The sequence below is a fragment of the Lathamus discolor genome, chromosome 2 (genome assembly GCF_037157495.1).
Source record: "Lathamus discolor isolate bLatDis1 chromosome 2, bLatDis1.hap1, whole genome shotgun sequence".
NCBI lineage: Eukaryota > Metazoa > Chordata > Aves > Psittaciformes > Psittacidae > Lathamus > Lathamus discolor.
Genome location: NC_088885.1, coordinates 37,235,164 through 37,261,874, shown reverse-complemented (window position 1 = coordinate 37,261,874; position 26,711 = coordinate 37,235,164). Strand labels below are relative to the sequence as shown.

The following is a 26,711-nucleotide window of genomic DNA, read 5'->3' as shown; positions in this document are numbered from 1 at the left end:
AGACTGACCCTCCTGCTGCTTTGTGTTCTTAAATTGCCTGATATTCAAATTGATCCCTTCTAACACAGTTGAGTGATGAAAGATGCTTTTGTTTTTACCTGTATAATTCAGCTCTCCCTTCATACAGTATGAGAAAGTGTGTTTTGCTGGGCTGTATTAAAGTCAAGCTTTATGACAGTGCATTTTCATCATTATACCTAGGTCCTCCACAGCTGGTTTTATATGCTAAGTAATTACTAGAAACTCAGATCAACAATCAGAGCTTCTTAGCTCCAACCACAGTTTGTTGCATCTTGCTGGAATAAAGGAAGCTGTGGAGAGTTATCTTCTAACAAGATCTGCAGGGCAGGAACTTTGCTTTCATGAATTTTGGGAAGTGCCTAAGACTGAACAGATACCTTCAATAGAATAACAAGCTTCATAGTCCCAAAGTTCAGCTAATCTCCTTTCTTATTAGTACGTCTCAATCTTTGCTATAACAGCAGGATTTTTCATACATGTGAGAAAGTGTTGTGCTTTTTTAATCATATGAGTTTTTCTGTTGATAATGTCTATGTTGTTCCTTTTATAAGTTAAATTAAACAGATGACTGGCTGGCAGAATACTTAAAATAGTGATTTTTTTTTTTTCTCTTCTGTATGAATTTGAGAATGAAATAATATGTCTTTGCAACCTAAACTCTGAGCAAGCCATTTTGTTTGCATTTATTTTTTGTTTTCTGTGGGATCTGCAGTAACCACGGTTTCCTATGAGTTAACACAAAAAACTTTGAATGCAAAACACTCTGGTTGCTGGGATATAAATAAACTATAGCCAGGCACGACTTGCAGTCCCATGTTTCAAGGCGAGTCGCACACACACCAGGTTGGTCTATGGTTTTGCTGCCTACTGGTGGTGAATATAGAAACTGCTGGTATTACTGCAAATTAAGGACTACAAATCTGTTTGTTTGAAGAATATATATAATAAAAATTCAGGCCTGTGTTTTGCTATTGCTTTCTCTCTAATACATTTGTGAACATGTGATTTGTTCACAGAGCACAAGGCCTGAAGTCGGTTAGAAACAAGCCATGAACACTTTGAATGGGCAAGTCAGATGTGTAGGTCAGCTATGACTATTATTCTTGTCACCACTGAGTGACTTGATCAGAGATCAGTGCTGCTGGGTGCAACAGTTGCGTGAGAAGCCAGTTGCTGGTAGTGCTTTGTCATGCAGACTGTGCTTAAGTGAAATTGCAATTAGAGGAAAGGAAGTTTTGCCTCATTAAGAGCAGCAGGATGTTCCGAAATCTCCTTTTATTCCCAGGCGAAGAAGTTTAAGCAGGTGCTAGAATATTTATCTTAAGCCTTGTGGACAATATTTTATTTCTAAAGAATAAGCACAGGTAATTTGAATGGTGAAACAGCTTTCAATTGTAGATATGATCACACTTGATATATGTTATACAGTCAGTATCCCAAGCTACTTCTGTGAATCCTACACAGTTAATCCCATGAGTGAATGATATTAAACAAAGTATGCTCATCAATACCTGTAACGATTTACAAGCTTAATATAGATATTCTTATATTTCTTAATAGTCACAGTATTTTACTGACTGCATGTGGTCCTTTGCAGAACCAAAATCAATTTTGCTGATTAAAAAAAAAAAAAAGAAAAGCTAAACTAAAAAGAAAAGCATCTTGGTTTTCCTGTTTATAGTCCCAGTGGTGGTTTTTTGATGCCTAAAAGTTTGCTGAAGAGTAATCATAATAAATAAAAAATGTTGCTTCCATGCTGCTGTAATGTACTATGTGCCAAGTTTGAACTTACAGCTCATATTTATGGCTGATCTTAGAGCCCTTAGTAGTGGCACTTTGATGGGGACATGCTGATATAGCCTAATCCCAACTATGCATGTATAGGATGTCACTGAAATTAAGTCAAATTTATTAAAAATTAATGTTGGTTGGGTTATAGATAAGGTTGGTGATGAGAAATGCCATTTGGTCTTACGCTGTTACAGAGTGATGTCTGTATTACCACTTTCTTTTAAGGTGCAATTCAACCATGCTTGTGCATCCTGCATTATGTCAAAGGCTAGACTTCAGTACACTCTTTACCTAAGTAAACTTAAGGTAACACTTAATAGAAAACATTCTTGCAGAAATTGACCTTTCCTTTGCTGCCATTCAAGTGGTAATGCAAAAGCATCTGGTGTTACTGTCACAAACTATCTTCGTTCATTTAAAAGACAAACTGTTAAGGCTCTCTAAACTCTGGATTTAGAAATGAACTGTGTCTTGGAATTAAATAGAGACAGTTGGTGATTGTGTGTCTGCAAGCAAAGTGACAGATTTTCTGAGATACAGAGCAGTGTGCTTGTCATGAATTACCTTCAAATTTCTGTGGTTGGGAAGGTTTTATGCCGTAAAGAAAGAGACTACGAATACTTTGCTAGAACCATGGGTATGGTAGAAGTGTTGGTCTATTGTATCTCTTTTCACCATAACCTATCTAAAGCCTGTCTGATGGGATTTCCTATCTCCGTTCTATGAATATTCTATAGTGTCCATAGTGATAGGATGTTGCATATAACTGTTAATGTTTTCTAGAAATATAAACTTAAACTAACTCTGAAGCCTTGGGTGGGATGGTTTAGTGTGAGGTGTCCCTGCCCATGGCAGGGGGGTTGGAACTAGATGATCTTGAGGTCCTTTCCAACCCTAACTATTCTATGATTCTATGATTATTCCTGAAATGCTCAAACCAGCCCTGAACACAGGTCCAAAGGAGCCCATTATGTTCTTTGTATTTGGTACTATATGAAATGCTGAGGAGTTAGTCAAAACCATTAAATCAAAGGATCAGTTCAATTCAATTCACATGTTCCAAATATGTGTGTTCCTAAAGAGAGATTCCTTATTTATCTATTGCAGGTAGATCTCTCTTGCATGGGAATGAAGGCTCTGAACTTTTCAGTTGGCTAAATTAGTCAATTTTGATGGTGTTCATATGTGTTGTAGACTCACTCTGGGGAAGAGAGTGTATATAACCACTGGAGAGAATATCTTTCTGAAGCAAAGAAACAAAAGATTGACTCAGAATGACATTCAGTTTCTGAAACCGTTTTAACTGCTTCCTTTTATAAATATTTACATTTTTAAAACATATAAACTTTTAAACTTACTTCCATGTTGCACTAGTATTTATTTATTAAATCAGTATTTACATTTCCTGCTCTTGACAGTGGGATGTTCTATGATGGAAATCATACTTACCTTATTGAGCCAGATGAAAACTACACTTCAGATGTAAGTAGAACTTACCATAGTCCTACTGTGTTGTTTGTTAAATACAGGTATTCCTGGGTCCAGGGTAGGCATAAGCTTTTGAGACTAATCCCCTCATTCCCAACTCATTTACCTCACATGTGAGTTCCCATCATCACAAACGAAAGCACACCTCTAAAAATTAGGTGGTGGTAAGTATGTGTGTACTCTGGATGTGCAGTGCAGCACCAGTGGGTGCTGAGGGTCCCTTGGAGCCAGCAGAAGCCTGTGAGTGCCCTGTCCTGGTCTCTGTCACTTCCTTCTCTGGATCCATTACATCCCATGCCTGCTGGTTCATCCTCAACTGCAGTTCAGCAGTTGCTGTGACTCTCACTGATGTTCACTGGGCAGTTCTCTTAAACCTTGCTCCAAGCATGCTTAGCCACTCCTTTGGATGTACTGAGTTACTTCACATAAAATATGATTAACTGTTGTGTTTAGCGATCATGTCACAGTTGGGAAGAGGAGGAGTGTGTAGAATAATGGTGCCTTGCAACTTGCATGTTCACTAGTGTAGGTGCTGGATAACAAGGACCTTTAAAACTGTTTATTTAATGCTCATAAGGTATATTAGTTTATCCAGGTTTAATACATGCAATTATTTACTATTTCAGGATGACTTCCATTCCCATTCTGTTTACAAATCCAAGTTGTTTGAGTTTCCTTCAGATGACCTGCCATCTGGTATGATTTTTTCAATATTCATGACTCACTGACTTCTTTTAGTCTAAGGCCAAATTTGTTAATCGTATTTGATAGATAATTTTCTGATAGTATATTGTTTATTTGTATATCTCTTTTTTTCTGATTAAATAATAAAGCGCAAAAAAAAAAAAAAAAAGAATCTAAACCACTGAAAACACTGGAAAAGAACACGAAGCACAGAAAAAACAGGAATCCAATGAATGAAACCTTTACTAGACCTTCATGTTGCGGTGTATGTTTCTCTTAACAAGTCATGCAGTCTGTGGACTGCATTATATGCTAGTATTTGTAGACAGGAAAAGACTGCGGTAGCTTAAAGATGGTGAAAATAAACCCCAGTTTGCAACTGGTTTATAACTCCTTGTGGAATTTTCCTATTTTAAGATAGAGGGTGAGTACCATGGTGTGACCATAAGCCTGGGAGACAGGAACTTGCCAAGTATAATTGCTGTTCAGTGATTGTCAAATCTCCAGTCTTGTTCAGCATCTTTCACAGTACTGACTGTGGTGCGGGTCATACATTTCAATACAGATTAATTTGGAGGCAGAAGTGGTTTCAAGTGCTGGTAGTGATCAATCCCACAAACAGTTTATATTGTGTGTGGAGGGATAAGAGGGTTTTAAAAAAAATGAGTTTTCCTCTGAGAAGTTGACTTGTTAATTGAAGTTAAAATTGCAGTATTTATGGCATATCCCCATTCTGTCAAGAGCTTGCCAGTTTTACAGATGCATTTTCCTACTTTACAAAATCTATCCTAGATAAGTAAAACTGTCCTTCATAGACACAGTCATTTTGGTAGAAATAACCTCTAGACTAATTTCTTCAGGAGAGTTATAGATGTCCAGTCATCTTGTTACAAACTATTTGTTCCATGCTAGCAGTCAGCTCTGGAATAGTACAGTGCTGGGTACTGCACATAGATGGGTTCTTCCCAGGAGCACAGTGTGTGCAGATTTGCTAGTTGTTAAGCAAAGTAGAATCATTCAGAGTAGTAATGAGAAAAAAAAAAACAAGGGAAATTGTTATAACTGGGTCACCTTGATTTCAGTTCTGAAGAAGGAATCTTTCTGAGTCTAAACAAAACAGTATCCCAGCTTCGTGCCTCACGTCCTTTGCTGATGATTGCCCAGGCGAGGTGAAGGAGGTGTTGGGGTGGAGGGACAACACAAAAGGCTTATACAGTGCAAAATGTCAACATCTGTATCATGATGTTTCCCATGTATGTGCACCTTAGGTGCATACTTTGGTTATTCCCTGTACTTGTGGAGAGGGTAGTGTCATGTGAACAATTTATTGAAAATAAGGCCAGATAATAAAGTGCATCTTTTGTCACACTTTTTTGAGCATGTCATTTGAAAGGTTGGAAATAATGCAACCTTTGCTGAGTTTAAAATGAATCTTCTGCCTTAGGTTGTTGAAGTATGAGACCTCTAGAGCTGGTATTTGGTAGATATCTATCAGCTGTTCTGTAAGATTTCCTAATAGTGAAATTTCATGTTTTCAAGATTTTGGAATAAAATTGTTTCTGCCTTTAAAATTCTGAAAAGGAATTAATTACAAGTTGAATCCACCAGTTTAATGCACCAAAGCATGTTGATTAAAAACAAAAAAAAGTACTACATTATTAGTAACATTATTAGTACATTATTAGTAACAACCACTGTGGTATGTTATTTCATCAACGTTTCTTATATTCCTTATTTCTCTTAATGTATCAATTTGCCCAGTCTAAGGAGATCTTTCCTGATGTTAAGATTTTCTTCTTGTCTTTAAAAGAGTTTGTGTGGAAGCTAAGATTTCCACTCAGCACTGTGTTAGGAATGGAATGGGTGTTTCATCAGCTTCAATACTGACGTTAGAAAGGGAAAAAAAGCAAGTAACAGGAATTACTCGATATCAATGATAGTAAAAGCACACACTGTTATACCAAAATTTGATAGCAATATACTTCTTACATTCTTTTATGCCTTGAGTATTAAAAAAAAAGCTATTGCAGAAAATAATTAATTATACTATACTTTGCAATGATCTAAAGAGGTAATGAGGACTTTAAATCAGAAAGCTTGGATGGATGACTTGGCATTTGACTTCATAATTCAGTAGACTTATTTTTTCTCACAATCTGTACTGAGACACAGTGCAGTGACACGGTCTTAGACAACACTATATTATTGAAAGTGTTGTTTTTCAGATCATGCATAACAGAAACCGTTTTGAGATTGTTTGAAAAGCGTGTAGATGTGGCACTTTAGTGGTGGACTTGGCAGTGTTAGGTTTATAGTTGAAACTTGATAAAAGTCTTTTCCAACCTAAATGATTCTATGATTCTATGAATCCTTATCACACTTTTTCAAGGTAATATATTCCCAACAAAATTTCCTGTAGACTTTCTCAGCTGTCTGTATTTCCTGTGATTTTGTTGGTCATGTTCTTTTGCCTGAGGGTCCCTGGCTGGAAATGCACCTTGTATGAATTCATCCAGCTTGTGAACGATAGTGCAGTGTTGATGTGTGTTAATGCATTAACATTAATGGCTGCATAATTCCCTTCTAGAGATGACTGGCTGCCGATGGTGGGTAAATGGTCACATTTGCTGGTTAAGTTATTTGAGACCCTATATACATACCGTAAATTATTGTTTTATTGACTGAGAAGTTGTATTTTTATCAGTTTTATTAACCATAACATAAACCCTAAAATGACAGGTTGAAAGCCAGTTGTATGGTACTAAGCCACAAAGTAAATAAATCAACATATGTAAAGCATAATAAAAAAAAAGTGTAAAAAATTTTCAAGATCTAGTTTCTTATCATTGTGAGCTCTAGGGACTGCAGGTCTGCAAGCAATAAATAGGGACCCTTGGGTGTGATTTACTTCATTTTAGGTCCATTTTGTAAAGAAAATCCTCAAGTGCACCACTGTAACCATGAAAACACTTGTAAGCAAAGATCCTATAATTGTTCAGACCCTTCCATGAAAAGATATCTTCAAACTTCTCACACTGAAGTTAACAGTAGAATCCCCAAGACTTAGCCAAGAGTGCACCAGCTACTCATGCTTTGCTTTCCTAGTTTTTCTTATCATTAAGTAGCTGCTCCAGGTTAAGATTAGCACTTACTCCTGGTAATGTTTTGTCAGATAGGCAGTTCAACTTTGTGTTTTAAGGTTTTGCTGATATGGCAGCCCTGTCAAATTCCTATCAGCATTGGTTTTAACCCTGTTGTTTGAGCCACTTGCAGAAATTTCATAATTAATGTACAGCAGGTGGGAGGTGGAGCTGTGAGAAACTTTCCTGTCCAGCCAGCAAAACTGTTCAGGACTTTGTAACAGAACCAGAAGTTTTGTACAAAGGTATGTGAACTGGCAGTGCCTTAATTTACACAGCTCTTAGAGTACTGTCTACTTCTCTACAGGACTGGTAAAATCACTCTGGAATATCAACAGCAGTTTTCAGTTCCTGGAGACTGAAAGAATGTCCAAAGCTGCAGAAAGCACAAAGGAGGGGAAGCAGTCAAGGGAAAAAGGAAAAAAATAACATTACAAAATAAGCAACTGCAAATCTTTAATTTATGTGTCTCAAAAAAAGACCATCTTGGGGTTATATGAATAGTAAACATGCTTATACAAGATAAGTGAAGATATTTCTGGTCTGTATAGGGAAAAATGAGGCAGGGATTAAGAATCTAACATTAAAGATGGAAAAATACTTCTTGGATGTTTAAAAGGGTGACAGCAAGTATTGTCTCTGCTTAGTTTATCATGTGCCCCTTTCCATGAGTGGCTAGTAATAGATTTGATGAAAGGGATTTAGCTAAAGAGCAAACTCTTGGTGCTTATGATTAGAGGTTTAAGAAATTAAAGACACAGTGGGATTAGAAGGGTGGAATATTGTATTGATTGTTAGCATTGCCAAAATCTCATAAGGTTACTCTCAACTCTAATATATTTTGCTTTGTGAATGTAATCATCTTAAAGCATTAATTCTGCCTTCCATGCTCCTCTTACTAATTTAGGTAACTATTGCAAGAGCTCTGTGAATGTCTGCTGAATTCCCGAAAATGTGATTCACTCCATGGAATCACTGTGCTAATAATATTACATGCTCAATGTTGGTGAAGTTTTGGTGTAGAACATCTGCTGTGCTTTCTGAAGCGTGACACCCACAGATCATGTGTTGCAGCAGACCCAGATTATCACTAGTAGAGTTTTTAATACGAACTCTGTCACTGGGAAGCATCTGTAACATCGCTGCCTTTATAGCTGGAAACTTGAAAAAATAAGTTGCTGCCGCAGCTGATGTGTAGAAAAATGCCATAACTACTGTCATGCAGCATCAGGGTCACTGATTATTGAGCTATGTTCTTGTAAACATTCAACGTATTTGCCTGTGTTTTCTGTTCAGAGTTCTGGCAAATGAATGCGACATCACAGAAATTTGTTGTAAAGCCAAGATACAAAAGAAGTAAAAGGCAGGTACGTGCCAATGCGCTTGTTTATAAATAATACGCCATCAACTTTATTTTGTGCCTGCTGAATTAATTTGTCCAGATAGAGTGCTGCTGCTTGGGCTGGTTTGGCTATAACAAAAGAGGTATGTAATGTTGATGAAACATTGTTGGGTTCTCTTGAACGTTGCCTGCCTGAAGAGTTATAAAGTTATTAAGCACTGCTAAATTGGAAATGGAAAAGTAGTTAAAATATTTTGTCTCATTTTGAGTACAGTGTTTTAACATTCACAAGTATTTTTTACATTGCAGTGGTGATAAGTAGCTACTTTATCTCACTTGACTTTGATTTAAATTTAATTTCCTACACTGAGTGTTCATCCCCTGTTTGTTAAAGTGGGAGAGCCACTAAGTGCAAATGTTTGTACCCTGGGAAGATAGCAGCAATTCTTTGTATTTTAGGAATGGAGTTCAAATGATGGGACAGGTCAAAACAGAGCCAGGTCAGGGGGGCTGAACAGTGCAGGCAAAAATGAAATACTGAGAGCAGTGGGAGGGCAAGATGACTTTAACATCACTAACTAATACAAGCTTCATGGAGGCAAAAGAAAAGTGAGTAAGACGTTGGAGCATTCTGGAAGTCATTCCTGAGGGTCTTGCTTTATATCAGGAAGTTTGCTGTCTTTCTAGAAACTAGGCATTACTCTGCATTTTTAAGTCATAACGATGTAGTAACTCTTCTGGAAAACCCAGTTAAAAAAGGTCACCACGAAGAAACTCAGTCATAAATGTTTCTAAATGCAAAGGAAGCAGGACACAGAGGTGAGTCCTGTGTTCGAGCAGTGTGCGAATAAATAATAGAATTGTTAGACAGTTTCTTCATAAATAATTCAAGAGGGTTCCCCTTCTCTGTGGGAAAAAAAAAAATTATGGCTGACACAAGCTACTTATAGGCCTCACTGGGGATTCTCTTTAAAAAAAAAAAAACAAATTTGGGATGAGATACTTGATTTTGTTGTTTAAGGTCATAGAAATATCCTGGTGGGGGTGAAAGAATTTGTAAAAATGATGCAAGTAAGCACCAGAAGTTTCATCAATATCTGAGACCAAAACTGAGACAGTAGAAAAAATGTGTGCATGAGAAGTCATTTCTAGTTACCAGTTATATTCTCTCCATACACTTGCTTCTGTACACTGTCTTACAGTTCTACTCTCTCTGTAGGTACATCGGATTCCACGTAAAGTTGAAGAGGAAACAAAATACATTGAGTTGATGATTGTAAATGATCATCTAATGGTAAGACTGACACACTTCAACATCTTACAATTATCATTAACATCAATTTGTCTTAATTGGTCCATAAAGGATAACAATACAGAACAATCTATGGCCAGAATAAATTCAGTATGCCCTTAAGAGAAGAGAATATGGTTTCATTAACCATTGATGAAGTTGCTTCTGAATTTTTGTAAGGTAGTTTCACCAAGAATGCGACCAGGCCTGAGTATGAGAAGGAAGGGTCATAAATTAAAGAATTATGTCATAAAGTAACTAACGTCAGTGTAACTTAAGCTGATGATTTTCTTTCTGGCTTTCTTGGGCACTTAGCTATAGCCAGTCAGCAATCAATAATGCAGTTATTGCAATTGTGCAGCAGCTGTTGACAATGGGGAGATTAATAGCGACTAGATTTTATTTTTTTTTGATATGTCCAAATCAATGTAGAGAAAATTATTTTTTTAAGCTTCTATGCTTTCTCAGGGAAAACATAAATAAGCCCTTTAACGCAGTGGAAAGAGATATAATAAAGATTAGTGTATTGAAGAAAACCCAGGCTCATTCAAGGGGGGAAAGTCACAGATTTGTGTCAGTGAAGATTATTAATAATTAATGAAAGGAATATCAAAGGATATGGTGAATTCTCTGTCACTTGCAGTTTTCAAATCCAGACAGTGTATTTCTGGAAGATGTGGCGATGTCAAGCACAAACAATAGGATTCAATCTTGAAGTAACTGCGTAAAGTTCAGACTGGTGGTGCCACTCCGACTGGTGACATTACTTGATTTTATGGTTCTATATGGCTTTAAAAATCAAAATATATCTATACATTTTATCTACCCTTTCTTCTGTGTGCAGCTTCTCTCAAGCAATACCCGAATTGGCAAAAATATCAGTGTACCAAGGAATGTGCCACTGTCATTGGACAGTGTACTGCTCCATTAGCTCAGTTTGGCGAGCATAGCTATAAATTCTTGGATTAAATATATTGAATACTGGATGCAGAATTACCTAAATCAGTGTCATTGTGTTTCATCCTGAATACCTGAAGCCACAGCATTCCCCTTGGGACCGTATCTGTCTGGGTTGATTCCTCTTGAGGACAGTGTTTCCTGATTTTGGTTAATTATAGGTACTGTGTGAGTCAGTCCATGTATGAGTTTATTCCCTGAAGCAAATGCCAATGAACATCTATGGTCAAAGAAGATGAATAATTTCCTCCTGTGTGAAGGAAGTGGTGTATGCTCTGGTCTCCCCCCTTTCTCTTTGGGCTAGGCTAGCATGTGGATTATTCTCTGTGTGTGCAGTCAGTGTAGCTCTTATTAACTCTCAATGAGCTCACTCAGTGTGGAGCTGACACCCTGCAGTGTCGGAGCTGTTTTCATCATTCAGCCTCTCCGTGCGCTTCCAAAGGGAGCAGTGAACCTTGAGCTTCTTCTGGTCCATAGAGCCATCTGTGTGCTACTAGCCCTCATGGCCACTGAGCGCTGCAAGGGCTGTGGTGCCCTCCTCTCTGGTCTTCTCAGCTGCTTGTCTGACCATTGCTTCCAGTCAGGGAGTAAAGCTTTTGAAACTCAAACACTGAAATGGGCTTATAAATTAGTATACTGAGAATGTTTCAGTAGGCCTCTAGAGTCCCTAAGCATCCTACAGTTTGAGGTTTTAGTTGCAAATAGAGACTTGAGTAGTATACTTACTTTTCTTCGGTCCCATGCCTAATTATCTATATATTTTGTAGCTTTTTCATTTAATCCTTTCTGCCATTTTTATCTTCACAGTCCTGTCCTTCTGTATTTTACTTTTTTTTTTTTTTTTTTCCCAGTAAGCGTGTCTTACTAATTTTTGGTGCTTTTTTCCCTGTTCCTGTTTGAAAGCATGCCTTTTCCATCCCTTAGTTGCTGGGCACTTCTTTGTGCCTCTAGAAGATCCTAACTTCCAGCAAATTTGGAAAACTTTCACTCCAGAATCAAGCATCATGGGGCACAAGGTGGTTAAACATTTCTGAATATCTTGGCCTAAATTCTGCTAAGATACTTGTGACTTTTATACCCATGGTGCTCAATATAAGTATTTTTTTCCTGCAGATGGGAGTACCTGGACAACTATCTTCAGTGTCAGCTTTATAGCACTGTATTACAGATTTCAGTAAAAGTGCCATTGCAGTATGATTGCTAAAGTGATATTAACCAGTTACTGTGGCATTATGGGGATGTGAAATAGTACATGAAGAAATACAAGATAACAACTTAAGAGAAGAAACTGAAAGAAAATAGAAAGTCTGATAGTTTAAAATATGGGTGCAGGCACACACAAGGTAACACCTTCAAAGGAATCTCAACTATGGAAGTTGTGTTGCCAATTTCTGTATTGGCATTTGGAATTAACTTTAAAATAGTCAATAATAAAGTTAATGAAAATGGTAACGGTATGTTCCTGTTTCTATAGCATTTTTCAGTAAAGATCATAAAGTACTTTCCAAACAGGAATTAATAGATCCTCACAGCAGCTGTTGTAAAGTATATTAGTAATGTACATTTCTAAACAACTTTCTACTATTCCTCATTCACATTACATTCAGCACAGGAGACCAAACCTTGTACATGGGTTTTACTGTTGATGTAGTTGCTTTTTAATTTGTGCTTATTTGGAAATTGAGTTAACTTTTGTGAAGTCTCGCTATGTAACTTGTCTGTGTTTGTATTTGCAGTGTAAAAAGCACCGCTTATCAGTTGGCCATACAAACAGCTATGCTAAATCGGTTGTGAACATGGCAGATTTAGTAAGTATCGCTCAGCTAAATGTTATTTTACGTGACAGATAAGTCATGTGATTCTCCTGCTGATAGATGCAGGAGTTCTCAGTTCATGATATACCTAAAGATAACATACATGGAAATCACAAATTTTCATCTAGAAAGTCAGCCACCTGTAAGGCCTTTGTCCAGTGTAAATCATTAGAGATTTTTTGTGTCTTCAAAGATTTAAGAATCATGCTGGATCCTTGAGCATCCTTTGTTAACAGCCTGGAACCCAAAAGACAATTTGAAATTAGAAGGCATTGAGATTTCTCCAGAAAAAATATATTTGAGTAAATGAGTTAGAATAGGAACATACGGGTAATTATGTGGATTATATTTGTGACACTAAATCAGATGAGCTGCTGCCTCTTGTACCTCACTCCAGGACAGTATTACTAAAAAATGGGGTTCCTGCTCTTGAAAGTATTTGGTGTGGAGTATTAACCACAAACATTGAAAGGATGGCCTTTTTTTTTTTGTGATTCAGCCAGCATGAGGTTAAATACTCCTGCAGAGGTGTATTAGAGTGAAAAGTGTGGTTTTATAGATGACTCTTTGGTATAAGAGAGCCCTTGTGTGTAACCAGGATGATCTGGATGTTATAAAAGACCCATTAATTCCAAATCTTTAAACTAGTTGGATTGGTTCTGCAACAATTTTTCAAAAAATCCCATCTGTCTTTTATGCACCTGTGTGCCTGTGTAGGGCTGGCACGGGATCTTTTTGTAGGCTGAGAGGGCTGATAGAAGAATTATGCCTGAAATTTAGATTTTACTTTGTTTTCAAGTTTGTTTGCTGGTTTTAAGGGAAATAAAATCACCTGGGAGAACCTAAACTGTGCTAGAACAAGCTGAATATTTAGTTGTGTAAAAATGCAACCTATTACAAAAAAGGGGTAAACCTCACCTTTATTCTATTTGACATATTTGTTCATTCTGTTAATGTACTAGATATATAAGGAACAACTTAACACCAGGATAGTACTGGTTGCCATGGAAACCTGGGCTACTGATAACAAGTTCACCATATCTGAAAACCCCTTGGTGACCCTACGTGAATTTATGAAATATAGGAGGGATTTTATCAGAGAGAAAAGTGATGCAGTTCACCTTTTTTCGTACGTAACCTCATATGATGTTTTATTACTGGGGTTTTTTCTTTCTTTGGGGGTTGCTTATCACAAGTGGCTGATACATCTGCTTTCTGTTGTCTGTGTAATCCATAATAATTCAGAAAATAATGTTTCTGATGGGGAGGTGGGGAGCAGCAGGGCAAACTGCCTGCCAGTGCAACTAGAGATTAGACTCTCATTTTAGTTTTAACTTACTAGGCTGAGCAGCATCTGCTGTAATCCTTGGTTATTCTGTGCAATTACCTTCTCCACAAGCGCAGCTACCTGGAAGGTTATGCCTGGTTCCGCCTCAGAGGTTGGCTTCTTTGGCAGTACAGCACGAGCAGTCCTGTTGTATTATTTTAAAACAGAACGTTGGTTTTGAAATGAATGAGGTTTCCTTCTTAAAAAGGACTATGGCCTGCTTTACTCTTTTGAATGACCTACATGATGCAAGATTACTGAAGTGTTTCAGGTCCTCGAAATAGTTTGTTCTCTAGAGAGACACGTGCTATAAGAAGAATAAACTGGGAGGAATGTTATTTTCTCCAAATATATTAATTGTTTTGGAAAGAAGATTGATATAAAATATATCTATATTATAATTACTTTTGTGATTAGAAATATAATGTCTACAAAAACAAAGGAGAAGTTCATGGCTGAGATTTTTGATCCACACGAGACAGGCCAGATGAATTGCTCTGTGGGAGTCCTTGTCCCTCCCTGCTGCTGCGTGGACTGTTGTAGGAGCCTACATGAATAAACTTAACCTAAACACCTCACATTCACATGACTCTGGTAGGGTGCCAGGATACTCAACCCCAGTATCCACCCTCCCAGCATTTCTGCACATGCTTAATTAACTGTTATCAACTGCCGTCTGACATGGGCAGAGCTAGTAAGATCTGCAAGTGGTGCTTGCAGATTTTGGGTTCTCTGTGTCTCAGTTCTTCATCTGTAAAACAGGAATCAGGTTTTCTCACATACTTCCTGATTCTTCTTCGGTGATATTGTAAGGCCTTTGGGGAAGTCTAGTTCTTATGAATGTTTGTGGATTGGATAGGACCAAGAGGGCCCTATTTGCCTTGTGACTGGGACTCTGAATGCCACTGTAATTCTAATTCCAATGCTATCCATAACACTACCACCAGTGGTGGTATTGTTTAGAAATAGAATTTTCTGAAATTGTGTCTGTGAGTGAGACATGGCTGAGCTGGGAGGTGAGGTTGGCTGGTGTGATGGTACAGTAGTTAAAAATGAACTTACACCTTCAGCACAGTTAGCCAGTTGTATTGTTTCTTGATCTTTTTCTGTTTTCTCCTGAAAAAAAACAACCCAAATCCTAAACCAACAAAAAACATGACGAACCAGTTTGCCTCAGCTCAGATGGATCAGTACTCTGAAGTGGAGCAGAGTCTGATTTGTCTCCAGTAACTGGCAGTTATTTATGCTGACATGGTCAGCACCGAAGAGATTATTAGATTTGGCTTAGAGTGCATCTGTCCCTTGGATGAGATTTGAAGCAGTTCCAGGGAATTTTCACCTAACTGCATCAGTGAGCCACTAATGCATCTCCTTTGAGTTTTTCCACATCAGCACTGCCCAACTAGACACGTGTCTTTTTAGTGGTCCTCCATGCACTGGCAGCGTTGTTGCCCCCCCCGTGCTCTGCCAGTAGCTCATGCCAGCAGAAGTCACTTGCTGCAGTAGTATGCAAATGAACAAAAAGCAGGTGAGATTCAGGTGGTTTGGCAAAACCAGTCTCCTTCTTCTTTGCTTTCTTATATTAGGTAGTCTGAGAAGGAAGAGGGAAGATGATATAACTTTGCTGGAGATAGTTTGACATTTGAGGTTTCTGAGTAGTAATCTGTTTTTCCTGTTTCATTTTGCATAGTTTACAGTGTAATGATGACAACCAGCATTTGCAAATCAGAAGGGTAAATACTGGGCTGGATAGGCTCAAACCTCATGAACTGAGCAGGGTAAACTTTCTTTTCCTTTCCTTTTCTCAAAGGGGGAGTCGATTTCAGAGCAGTCGAAGTGGTGTAGCCCATACTGGTGGAATCTGCTCCTTACTTAAAGGTGGAGGTGTGAATGAGGTAGGTGGGGATAGTGGCATGAACAAAAAGTGGTGGAAACTTACCTGCACACAATTTGTCAGTGCAGACATGTTACTCAAAATACCTTACTGCCGCTTTGCTGATGCAGTTTTAGTTCGGGGATGTTTCTATAAAAGCGATGTCTCAATGAAGAGTGATAAGTGAATAAATTCAGATATGGATTCAAATACACTTTTTTTCCATAGGTTGTGCAATATCCTGTCATTCAGACTTGTAATCACAATGGCGAGAAACAAACAGACTTTCTTTTACTTGACTTGTCCTTAAGCCAGCATTTAGTTTTCCTCACTTGTCCATTATATAGCTGCTCTGAAGCAAGAACTCTTAATACTGTACATCTGATTTTGTTTGATAAAAGTTGCCTTGAAATGATAAAAGCTTCACTTGTGTCTGAGATACCTGTCTGTAACTGATGACTCTTCCTACCTTGTTTCTTTCTTTCAGTTTGGAAAGCCGGACTTAATGGCAGTTACCCTGGCTCAGACCTTGGCCCAAAACATCGGCATTTTCTCAGACAGAAGAAAAACTATAAGTGGTAAGGTTGTTTGACTTTTTCACTCTTTCTCAAGAGAAAACTCTTTAAGATCTGATCAGTGTCTCTCTGATACGTATTTTTCCCATGTTTCTTACAATAACAGAATATTTAAATTTTTATTGTAATAACATGAGGAGGCAATCACATATCATTAATTTTCCTCTATTTAAAAGCTGCAATATCCCTCTGCCCATAATTGCTGGCAGCCCTGGTGTCACCATTTTGTTAAATTATAAAGGTGTCTGCCACTTCCATTCATTTCAGGGAGATGGATGTCCCACCCACAGACTGAATGGCTGCCATCTTACAGGGCAAAGGTAGAAATATACAGTGTTAGACCTGGGGATGATGAGGAGCCACTTCAGTCCTGTTACAGAAGATGGTTTTGACAACTTAGCTTTTTCACTGTTGGCTTTGATTGAATTCCTCTTGTAAATTACCCAAATCTCCTGTTCCTCTTCCAGATTACCAAAATCTTCTGTATTTGCCACCACACTGCTGCCATTTCTCTGCTGTAACCTTGATATACAACATTAGTAACCCCTCTTTGCGTGAAACGTTTTAATTCAGATCTCCATCACCCACCCCAACAATGACCTTACCCTCCCTGCTTCCATGTTATATGAAGTCCCAGCTTGATGTGATTAAAGTAATAATAATACAGTTCTGAAACAATAGATGATGGAGTGTTTACTTATTGGATCATGTGTACTTATGTGGCTTACATAAAAAAATAGTTATTATATTGAGTAAAAGAACTCTGCTTAGGAAAATTTTGTTTTCAAGCATTACAGGGACAGTATATAATGCAGAGATGCATCTGCATGTAATGGTTTTTTGCAGTTCATGTAGTTTTATTTTGAAACTATTCAGGAATGTAGGAAGGATGCTTTATGCTACTGGAATGCTCAGTATTCATTTTCCAGCTGCATATTATTAACCTGATGCAGGGGCAGGACAAAAGTGAAAATGATAATAATGATGATTCTCTTTCTTATGGCTGAGGGGTGTGGAGGGAGAAGAATGCAAGTGCTGGACAGAGCCTCATTTCTTTCTAATTGTACTTTTAAAATGGAAGCAATAAACTGATGTTTATGTATTACAAATTACAAAGGAAGAAAATTACGTATGCAATACATACGTACAAAAATAGACACAGGTCACAGTTTTGGTAGCAGAGGGCTGAGACCAGAGGAAAGCAATGCCAGGCAGGGAAGAAGGGAGGGCTGCCTTCTGCCTGCCGAGGGTTTGCATGGGGAAGGGAGGGAGAGAGGGTGAAGAAGCTACTATACTGCTTTAATCATCAGTGTTTACTGATGATTTTATGCATTTTTGCATGCATTATTGGTTTGGTTTGTTTTTATCCAAGCGAAGATTTCTCTGAAAATTTGAGAATTGAATATTCATGACACAGGAGAAGGCAGGAGAGCTGAGTCATGAGTTACATGTGCTGGAGGCTGCCACTGCGGTTTCCCTAACTTCACTTTAAAAGAAGGAAAGAAAAACGGGGACATATTTTCAAATTGCACAGAAACATGAATAGTTTTTGAAAGGAAGTTCTCAGCATACACTGATGCACTTAAACTAAGGTGTTCATTAAACTAGCAAATTACTCTTTTCACCTTGTATTTAAATATGAAATGGAACTGTCTACAGGTTTTATGATAATAAATATATTATTTTGGACTCAAAATGTAATTTATTATTTTTTTTGTGTTGTTGTCAGGTGAGTGTAAGTGTGAGGACACGTGGTCTGGATGCATAATGGGAGACATGGGGTAAGGTGTTGCACTAGAGGAAAATCATGTCATTCATATAATAACATAAAGGAAAGGTGTGCAGACTTTTGCCTGTTGTGGTTCAGCAGAGTATTTTCTGTGAATCGTTTTTTTATTTTTTTTAATTTTTTTTTTTCAGAAAGTAAGGTATTGGCTGTTTAACATATATAGAAAAGATACTTCCAAAGAAATGTGAGAATAGGTGAGTTAATGAGAGGATATGTGAGGATTTTTGGTGACTTCTGGTTTAACGCACAAAGCACAAGGCTCAACAGGCAAGCCAGGGCATTGCGAAGAAGCAGGGACATCTATCTTTTTTTGTCCTCCAGTTTCTGTGATAATGGCAGAAAAACTGTGCCCATTGGAGGCTGAATGTGCTTATACCCACATGTAATGTCACTGGAGAGTTTTTATCTAATGACTAGTGAATCAGCAAATTTTTTGCTGCGATATGAAATTTAATGCTTTCTAACGCGTCTATTCAGATCTTCATATTGCCTATCTTCTGTCATGTGTATGAATTAAACTGTAGTCTAGTTTTAGATACAGACGGTGCTCCAAATTTTTAAATTCATTTCAAACTAACCTGCAATAGCTCTGTTGTCAGAACAGTTTTGAACCAAGAAGCATATTTCATTCAAAGCTCTTTGGAAGTATGAATTTGTGCCTTTTTCACCTTGTGTACCTGAAAACATACTAAATAGGAATTTTCTGATTTTTGGTATGTTAAAAAAACAATCTTTGAAGCATTTTTTATTCTTTAAAAGTGATTCATTATCTAATGGTCTTTAAATTCTTTTCTGAAGACCAAACCTTTCAAATAATTAGGTATAGGCACCTAGCTTTTTGATGAAGGTTGGTGAATCCCACAATGCCTATCATCTTCAGACTTAAATCATAAAAACTATAGATGGTAAAGGCTGATTATGTTTTGCAAGCCATCACTCCCTGAAATGCGGGATTATTTTGTGTGGCATTTCTGCTAATATTTTCTCATCCAGTGATGAGCTGATACAGTAAAGCCCGTGAGACATCAAAATCTGCTTGAAGCATAAATACTTTCATGAGTAAGAACCTAAATATAAAGATCACTTAAGATACTTTAGGAAAAACTCTTTCCCTGTAGAAAGGATTAATGAAAAGATTCTCTCTTTGAGAATACGATTCTCTCATCGTATTGCTTTTAGGTGGCATACTATGCCTTAGGTTAGCTCTCTGTACTTGAATGAAATTTATTCAGGGGTGCACAGGAGAGGGGGAAACCAAAATGTTATCTCATGTTTCTTAGAAGCATGTTTTTAAATGGCATAACTCTATTGTATAAAATATATAAAAATTCTGTAGGGCAGGATAGCTATTTCATCTAGGAGGGAAATTAGCTATGAACAGTCTTTGTTTTCTGCAGTATGTACAGGAAGGAATAAAATAAGTCAGATCAGACCCGTTAGTGGAACAGGTCATGTTTGTAAGAACTACACACTGTGTAATAAGATTTGTGCTATTTGGCATGAAATAACTTAGTGAAATGTTTTAGACCTCTCACTTTCTATGAGCTCTGTACTGCTGAAAGTTCTTCGTCATTTACTAAAATGATTTACAAATTAGATAGAGTTGCAGGCAGATAGTCACCCTGATTCTGAAGTGTGGTTTTGTACATTTTCTGAAGTAAAACATTATATTTCTCCTTCTATTAAAAAAAAATAATAAAAAAAAGAAAAAAAGAAATGTAGTGTAAAAAGCACTACAGAAAGTAATCCTGCCACCTTCTTTCTGTGCAGGTATTATCTTCCAAGCAAGTTCTCCAAGTGCGATATTGAAGAGTATCATGAATTTTTAAACAATGGAGGTGGAGCCTGCCTTTTCAATAAACCAACCAAAGTAAGTATGAGCTTACTTCTGTTTCTAATATAGATGAAACCAGGAAGAATGAAAAGGGTAATGTTAGAAAAAAAATAACATCTGTAATTTTGATATTTCTGGTTCCTTCTTAATTTTCTGGTGACATATGAGAGAAAGTAGCTTATTTTAGTTCATAGTAGCTTGGAAATTATATTTAAATATTAATAAGTGGTTTCATGTCACAGAATCACAGAATCACAGAATCCCAAGGGTTGGAAGGGACCTAAAAAGATCATCTAGTCCAACCCCCCTGCAAGAGCAGGGTAACCTACAGTACATCACACAGGAACTTGTCCAGGCGGGCCTTGAATATCTCCAGTGTAGGAGACTCCACAACCCCCCTGGGCAACCTGTTCCAGTGCTCTGTCACTCTTACAGTAAAGAAGTTCTTCCTGATGTTAACGTGGAACTTCCTATGTTCCAGTTTACACCCATTGCCCCTTGTCCTATCACTGGATATCACTGAAAAAAGCCTAGCTCCATCATCCTGACACCTACCCTTCACATATTTGTAAACATTGATGAGGTCACCCCTCAGTCTCCTCTTTTGCAAGCTAAAGAGACCCAGCTCCCTCAGCCTCTCCTCATAAGGGAGATGTTCCACTCCCTTAATCATCTTTGTGGCTCTGCGCTGGACTCCTTCAAGCAATTCCCTGTCCTTCTTGAACAGAGGGGCCCAGAACTGGACGCAATATTCCAGATGCGGCCTCACCAAGGCTGAGTAGAGGGGGAGGAGAACCTCTCTTGACCTACTAACCACTCCCTTTCTAATGCACCCTAAGATGCCATTTGCCTTCTTGGCCACAAGAGCACATTGCTGGCTCATGGTCATCCTCCTATCCACCAGGACCCCCAGGTCCCTTTCCCCTTCACTACTTTCCAGCAGGTCAACCCCCAACCTGTACTGGTACATGGGGTTGTTCTTCCCCAGATGCAAGACTCTACACTTGCCCTTGTTAAATTTCATCAAGTTTCTCCCCGCCCAACTCTCCAGCCTGTCCAGGTCTCGCTGAATGGCAGCACAGTCCTCTGGTGTGTCAGCCACTCCTCCCAGTTTTGTGTCATCAGCAAACTTGCTGAGGGTGCACTCAGTTCCCTCATCCAGGTCATTGATGAAAATATTAAACAGCACCGGTCCCAGCACCGACCCCTGAGGAACTCCACTAGTCACAGACCTCCAGCTAGATTCTGCGCCATTGACCACAACTCTCTGCCTTCTTCCTTTCAACCAGTTCTCGATCCACCTCACTACTTGATCATCAAGCCCACACTTCCTTAGCTTATCTATGAGGATGCTGTGGGAGACAGTATCAAATGCCTTACTGAAATCAAGAAAAACTACATCTACCGCTCTACCATCATCCCTCCACCTAGTCACTTCCTCATAGAAGGCTATAAGGTTGGTCATACATGACTTCCCCCTCATAAAACCATGTTGGCTGTTCTTAATGACCCCCTCATCCTTGATATGCCTAGTGATGGAGTCAAGAATAAGTTGTTCCATCATCTTTCCAGGGATGGAGGTAAGGCTGACCGGTCTATAATTACCCGGGTCCTCCTTCTTGCCCTTCTTATAGATTGGTGTGACCTTTGCCATCCGCCAATCCTCAGGCACCTCGCCCGTTTCCCACGACTTACCAAAGATGATGGAAAGTGGCCTAGCAATGACCTCCGCCAGCTCCCTCAGCACCCGTGGGTGCATTCCATCCGGACCCATCGATTTACAGATGTCTAGTTTGCATAGCTGATCCCTAACCCAATCCTCATCTACCAAAGCAAACTCCTCCTTTGTCCTGACTCCTTCTGGGGCTATAGAAATCCAGGGCCCTCGGGGAGAGTCTGCAGGAGTAAAGACAGAGGCAAAGAAGGCATTCAGCACCTCTGCCTTCTTTATATCCTCTGTCTCCAGGGTACCCACTTCGTTCATCAGAGTTCTCACAGGCTTTGTTCTAGAACCATCCCTCAGGCAATTTGTTCTGAATATTGAACATACAATATGGCGCTGAATTTATTTGACGAGGTTTCAAGTATCTTGGTAAGCTTTTGCACAGTTTATTTAAGTTGAACTCATGTCTTTTGGTACGAATCTCTGGAAGTTGAAGTAAGATTACTTTTTTTTCACATCTGTCCCAAGATAAAGCAAAGGCTCCTAGAGTCTCTGAAGGTGGTCCTACCTTGCAGGCCAGCAGCTTTGCAGATGCCATCAGTTACAAGTGGTATTCTCCCTGTTTGGAGAAGGAAGAGTTTTTACAGTGGATCTCAGAACAGAGTTTGAAAAGTCGGTCTAGTTTTTCTACAGCTGGAAGAGGCAGAGCAGGAGAGAAAGCCCTGAGGAGTAGAGGACAGACACTATGAGACCCTGTGCCTTCTGGGAGCTTGCCATGCTTCTCATTCCCCAGGTGCTGCCCACATGGTCCTTGTCACTGTCACCAGGGTCTGTCATCCCCTCAGCTGTGTCTGCTGGGAGAGAAATGTATCTAGCGAGAAGTCCTTGGATCATCTTAGTCCTGTGCTGGCTCCTTCTAGGTCAGTCTGGGTGGCTCTGCACACCCTTGCCTTGTGCTGGGTAGCCCCTCAGACAGGGGAGACTGCCAAATTGCTGCTGGCTCCTTGTCCTCAATGCCACTGTACCTTGCCTCATCTGGCACAGTGTGTTACCGCCCTAAAGGCCTGGGGAGAGGAGAGCTTCAAAAGCACTGGCACCCACTTAAATAACTGACCCATCCTCTCCAAATTTGCCTCTAAAATGTGAAATCACAGGTCTTGCTGTGTTGAGTCCTGAAAATTAGAAGTGGGGAATCTTTCTTGAGATAGCATTTGCCCTTTCTTTGCTTCTGTTGTCTCAATTTTGGCTTGCTAAACAGGTGTATTCATGTGAAAGATGCAAAGACTATGAAATGATTGACTGAGACATTTAAGGGAGAAAAATAGAAAACAAGGCTAAAGAAACTCCAGCCAAGATGTAAGTGCTTCCACAATGGAGGATTTTCAGCAGGCTAACTATATTCCTGCTCCTTTTACAGAAGCATGTGTTGAAGTGTAATCAGAATAATGATTGTGACTCTTTTCTATATATAATTAATGTTATACTCTATTTAATGTCAGTCTTTTATCAAGCAAAGGAAAGAGGCCAAGGCAGACAGCCAGTCAATGTGGAAAAAAGACCTGATAGCTGAGATGGTCACATATTTAAAAGAGAAATTAATTTCTGGAGTGATGCATGTTTATTCTGGAGTGGCTGAGAAACAGTGCATCTTCTGACAACCACAGAATTTCAATAAGTATTAGAGAGGGGAAGAGAAAGCATCAAATCCATATAAGCTGAGTCTGCTTATCTCTCAAAGGTCTCATTTTCATGAAAGAATGTACTATTAAAAGTGGAGAGAAAGCACTGTCATTCATTAATAAGATGTAAGATTTCTGTCCTGGTTCATGACAGATTTCTCATTCTTTAAAATGCACCTGTGTTTTAGAAGTTTGCATTTTCCTATCTCGTTAAAGGTGGGGAGAAGTACTGGTGGGTTTATTTCTTTGCTGAGTAAATTGTTTCCATGGTGTAATGTGTCTTACTTGGGCTTGTTTTAGTGATCATGCTCCTCTACACATCTGTCACTCAAAAAACCCCAATTAATCTTATCTCAGTTTAGATTGGCAGCATTTCCAATTTTCTCTAATGGCGTGTGGAAATGTGAAAGGTAGATGTGGAAGCCAGGGTGATTTAAACTCTTCAATATGTTGTTGTTTGTGTTGGTTTAAAGTTATTGTCAGTGGATGTCTGTCTAATTCACAAAGACATGTTTGTCCTAGCAAGAGTGGTGAAACAGAAACTTATTTTTCCTTTCCAAGAAATATGAGATAAAAGAAAAGTGACATGACAAGGTGCAGTGTTCATCAGTGCTCCACTGTAAGATCAGCTGTGTTCCTGAAAATTACATCAGTGACTGCTGGAGCAGATTAAACATATGCTTTTTTCAAATGAATGAAGCAATTATATGACTTCAGGGGAAAAGTTATCCAGTTTGCCTTTAAATTTTTTTTCTTCCATTTCATATTTAGCTGTCCCTATGTATTGCAGCAAATTGGCCCAATGTTTTAAGGCAGGATGCTCTGTTATTTCCATCTATTTGTATTGTGCAGTGCAGCTAGAGACACTGAAGAAGTTAAGTTGCCTGGAAAAAATATGTAGGAAGCAAGTAGTTTTAACAACTATTTAATAATTCTTAAAGATACTTGCTTTCTTACATTTAATATAAAATTCTACACATTCATTTCATGCTGCAGTCAAATTTCCATTTCAATAGGGGATCTAATAATAGCACATCAGCCTATGCCACAAGCCTCAGGCTGGTTTGTGACACAGCAAAGTACATGGGGTGATGCTCCATCCTGTGGGCTACGGACAGAAAGGCAGCAGCCAGAGGGAAACACACTTTGCACTACAAGTGATGTACTTGTGCAGATGGCTCGCAAGCAGACTGGTTTCTGGAACAATCTTATTTTAATTGGAGAACTTGGAGGACAATTTACGATATTTAGTCTTGATGACACAATTTCATGTCTTCTTATTTATGTAGTTAAAGCTACTCCTATGTTTTCTTATGCCCAAAGGAAATATTTTCTTTTCTTTTAGAAGGATTACCTTTAGAAATTTTGAGAAAAAGGGAAACAACAAAACCAGAAAGAACAGAGTAAAAGTGTCCATTAGAAGAGAACATAGCATGGATCCTATGTAAAAAATAGGGAATGAGTTTTCCTTCTGGGAAAGGAAAGTACTTCTACAAATATACAGATTTAGATATTTTAAGTTACAGTTTAGTGGGGAGGCTGAAGGGAAAGGGAGGAAGCCTCACCAGCTATACTTTCTCATCTGCCTGTGAGACATGCTTAGGGAAAACTGCTGAAAGTTCTCAACTGTGGTAGAGGAAAAAGGAAGGAAAAAGCATCTGCTTACAATACAAACTGATAAAGAAACACAGCCTCTTCCCTTTCCTTCCTTGTTGAGCCACATGCTACCAAAGGACAATTTTTTAATGGCTATTCCTTCTGAAGTTATGATACGTGCTTCAACCTCAGAGTCCTCCTCACTTGAATTCCAGAACAACAGCATTTGCAACCCTGTGAAGTAATGAAAATGTCATATTGCTTTGATTTTTTTCCTTTCTTGTCACACCTTTTGTTTTGTGACTTCTGCTCAGACTGAATGTGCTGTAAAAATGGTACTCATGCACAGAAGAAACCATGTGACTTGGCAGTATTGCTGAAATAATTCTCCGCATTGTTCATTCTCTGCACATTTCATTTGTGGTGTTTCTAGTCTGCTTCCCCCTGAGTTGTGGGTACTGTTTTTCAGCTAATTAAGTTGGAATGTTAACTGGAAAACCGTATTTTACTCAGTAAGTATAACAACAATTCCCTTAGGAGAGACATGCCCTTTGATTTCCGATTTTGCTCCGCAGCTTCTGGATCCTCCAGAATGTGGCAATGGCTTTGTGGAAGATGGAGAAGAGTGTGACTGTGGGACAATCACGGTAAGCTCAGTCTACTCTAAATTGGTAACTAGATTCTGTAGGGCTTAGTGCTGCCCATCACTGTTATTAATATTACATGGAGGAAGACACTTAATGAAGATCCTGTGCCAAAGGATTTGTTGTTTCTCACCTTTTTCCATAATATTTAAGAAAATGTGGGACAGGTTTTTTATTTTATCATCACATAGAATGAATCATAGAATCATAGAATGCTTTGGGTTGGAAAGGACCAACCCAGTTCCAACCCCCCTGCCATGGGCAGGGACACCTCCCAGTAGACCAGGTTGCTGAAGGCCCTGTCCAATCTGGCCTTGAACACTGCCAGGGGTGGAGCATTCACAACTTCCTTGGACAACCCATTCCCGTGCCTCACCACAAAATAAATACTGAATAGTAATACTAATAGCTACCTGTGCAGAATCAGGGCTTAAAAGATGTAATAGAAAGTATCTTCCTAGATAGAAACGTGACTCTGGTCAGTGCTAACATGTCAGTGTTTCATGACTGACACTGTGAAGTTAGAAAAAAATATTTCCTGTATTGCAGAGGAAACAGCAGCTTCGTGCCTCACAGTATGTGCAGTCTTCTGCCTCCAGAGGCCTAAAAGGCTGGTTAAAAATCTGTTTGGGTAGCGTGCTAAGACAAGAATTAATAAGAGAGCTTGGGGTTCATCTGCTTTTCCCATGTATTCTGTTATAAGTGTGTGTGTTCCTCAGGAGTGTGCCAGCGAAGGAGGAGAGTGCTGCAATGCTTGCACCCTGACGGCAGGCTCCCAGTGCAGCAACGGGCTTTGCTGTCGGAAGTGCCGGGTAAGGGCAGTGACCTTCACTGCAGCATCCTGCTGGGAATGCATCCAGGTGGCTGCAGACACCACAGCATGTGTCATTTTCCTTGCAGATCTTGTGATTACTTTTCTGAACACTTACCCTTTAAAATGGGCTGAAAACTGGTTTGTCTGGGGCTATTCTCTGTTTTCAAGGCTTGGCTCCTTGATCAAATGCAGAGGTGAATGAAAGCTTTCCAGTTTCAGACAAGTTTGAATCAGGTTGGAGTTCCACAAGGTTTTATTACACATGCTTGTTTAAACACGCACATCCTTACCCATTTGCTGCTCCCAGTGCCTTACCTGTTGCTCTGGATTTGTCCCATGAGACTGAATGGGAAAATCATACCACAGAGTGCCTGAGAAAAGGATATAGT

The 26,711-nt window shown here is 38.9% G+C and overlaps 1 protein-coding gene across 5 annotated transcripts in view; it reads left to right on the top strand.

The window, feature by feature from the left end:
- Positions 1–26,711, top strand: part of ADAM22 (ADAM metallopeptidase domain 22) — a 136,822-nt gene that overhangs the window by 73,082 nt on the left and 37,029 nt on the right. For all 5 annotated transcript variants that reach the window (XM_065666433.1, XM_065666432.1, XM_065666431.1 and 2 more), the window contains exons 6-17: positions 3,231–3,294; positions 3,927–3,996; positions 8,421–8,491; positions 9,686–9,760; positions 12,451–12,522; positions 13,491–13,657; positions 15,666–15,750; positions 16,216–16,306; positions 18,033–18,084; positions 19,863–19,962; positions 25,440–25,511; positions 26,228–26,320. In XM_065666433.1, coding sequence (XP_065522505.1) covers positions 3,231–3,294; positions 3,927–3,996; positions 8,421–8,491; positions 9,686–9,760; positions 12,451–12,522; positions 13,491–13,657; positions 15,666–15,750; positions 16,216–16,306; positions 18,033–18,084; positions 19,863–19,962; positions 25,440–25,511; positions 26,228–26,320 — 1,012 coding nt within the window. The remainder of the gene's footprint in view (positions 1–3,230; positions 3,295–3,926; positions 3,997–8,420; positions 8,492–9,685; positions 9,761–12,450; positions 12,523–13,490; positions 13,658–15,665; positions 15,751–16,215; positions 16,307–18,032; positions 18,085–19,862; positions 19,963–25,439; positions 25,512–26,227; positions 26,321–26,711) is intronic.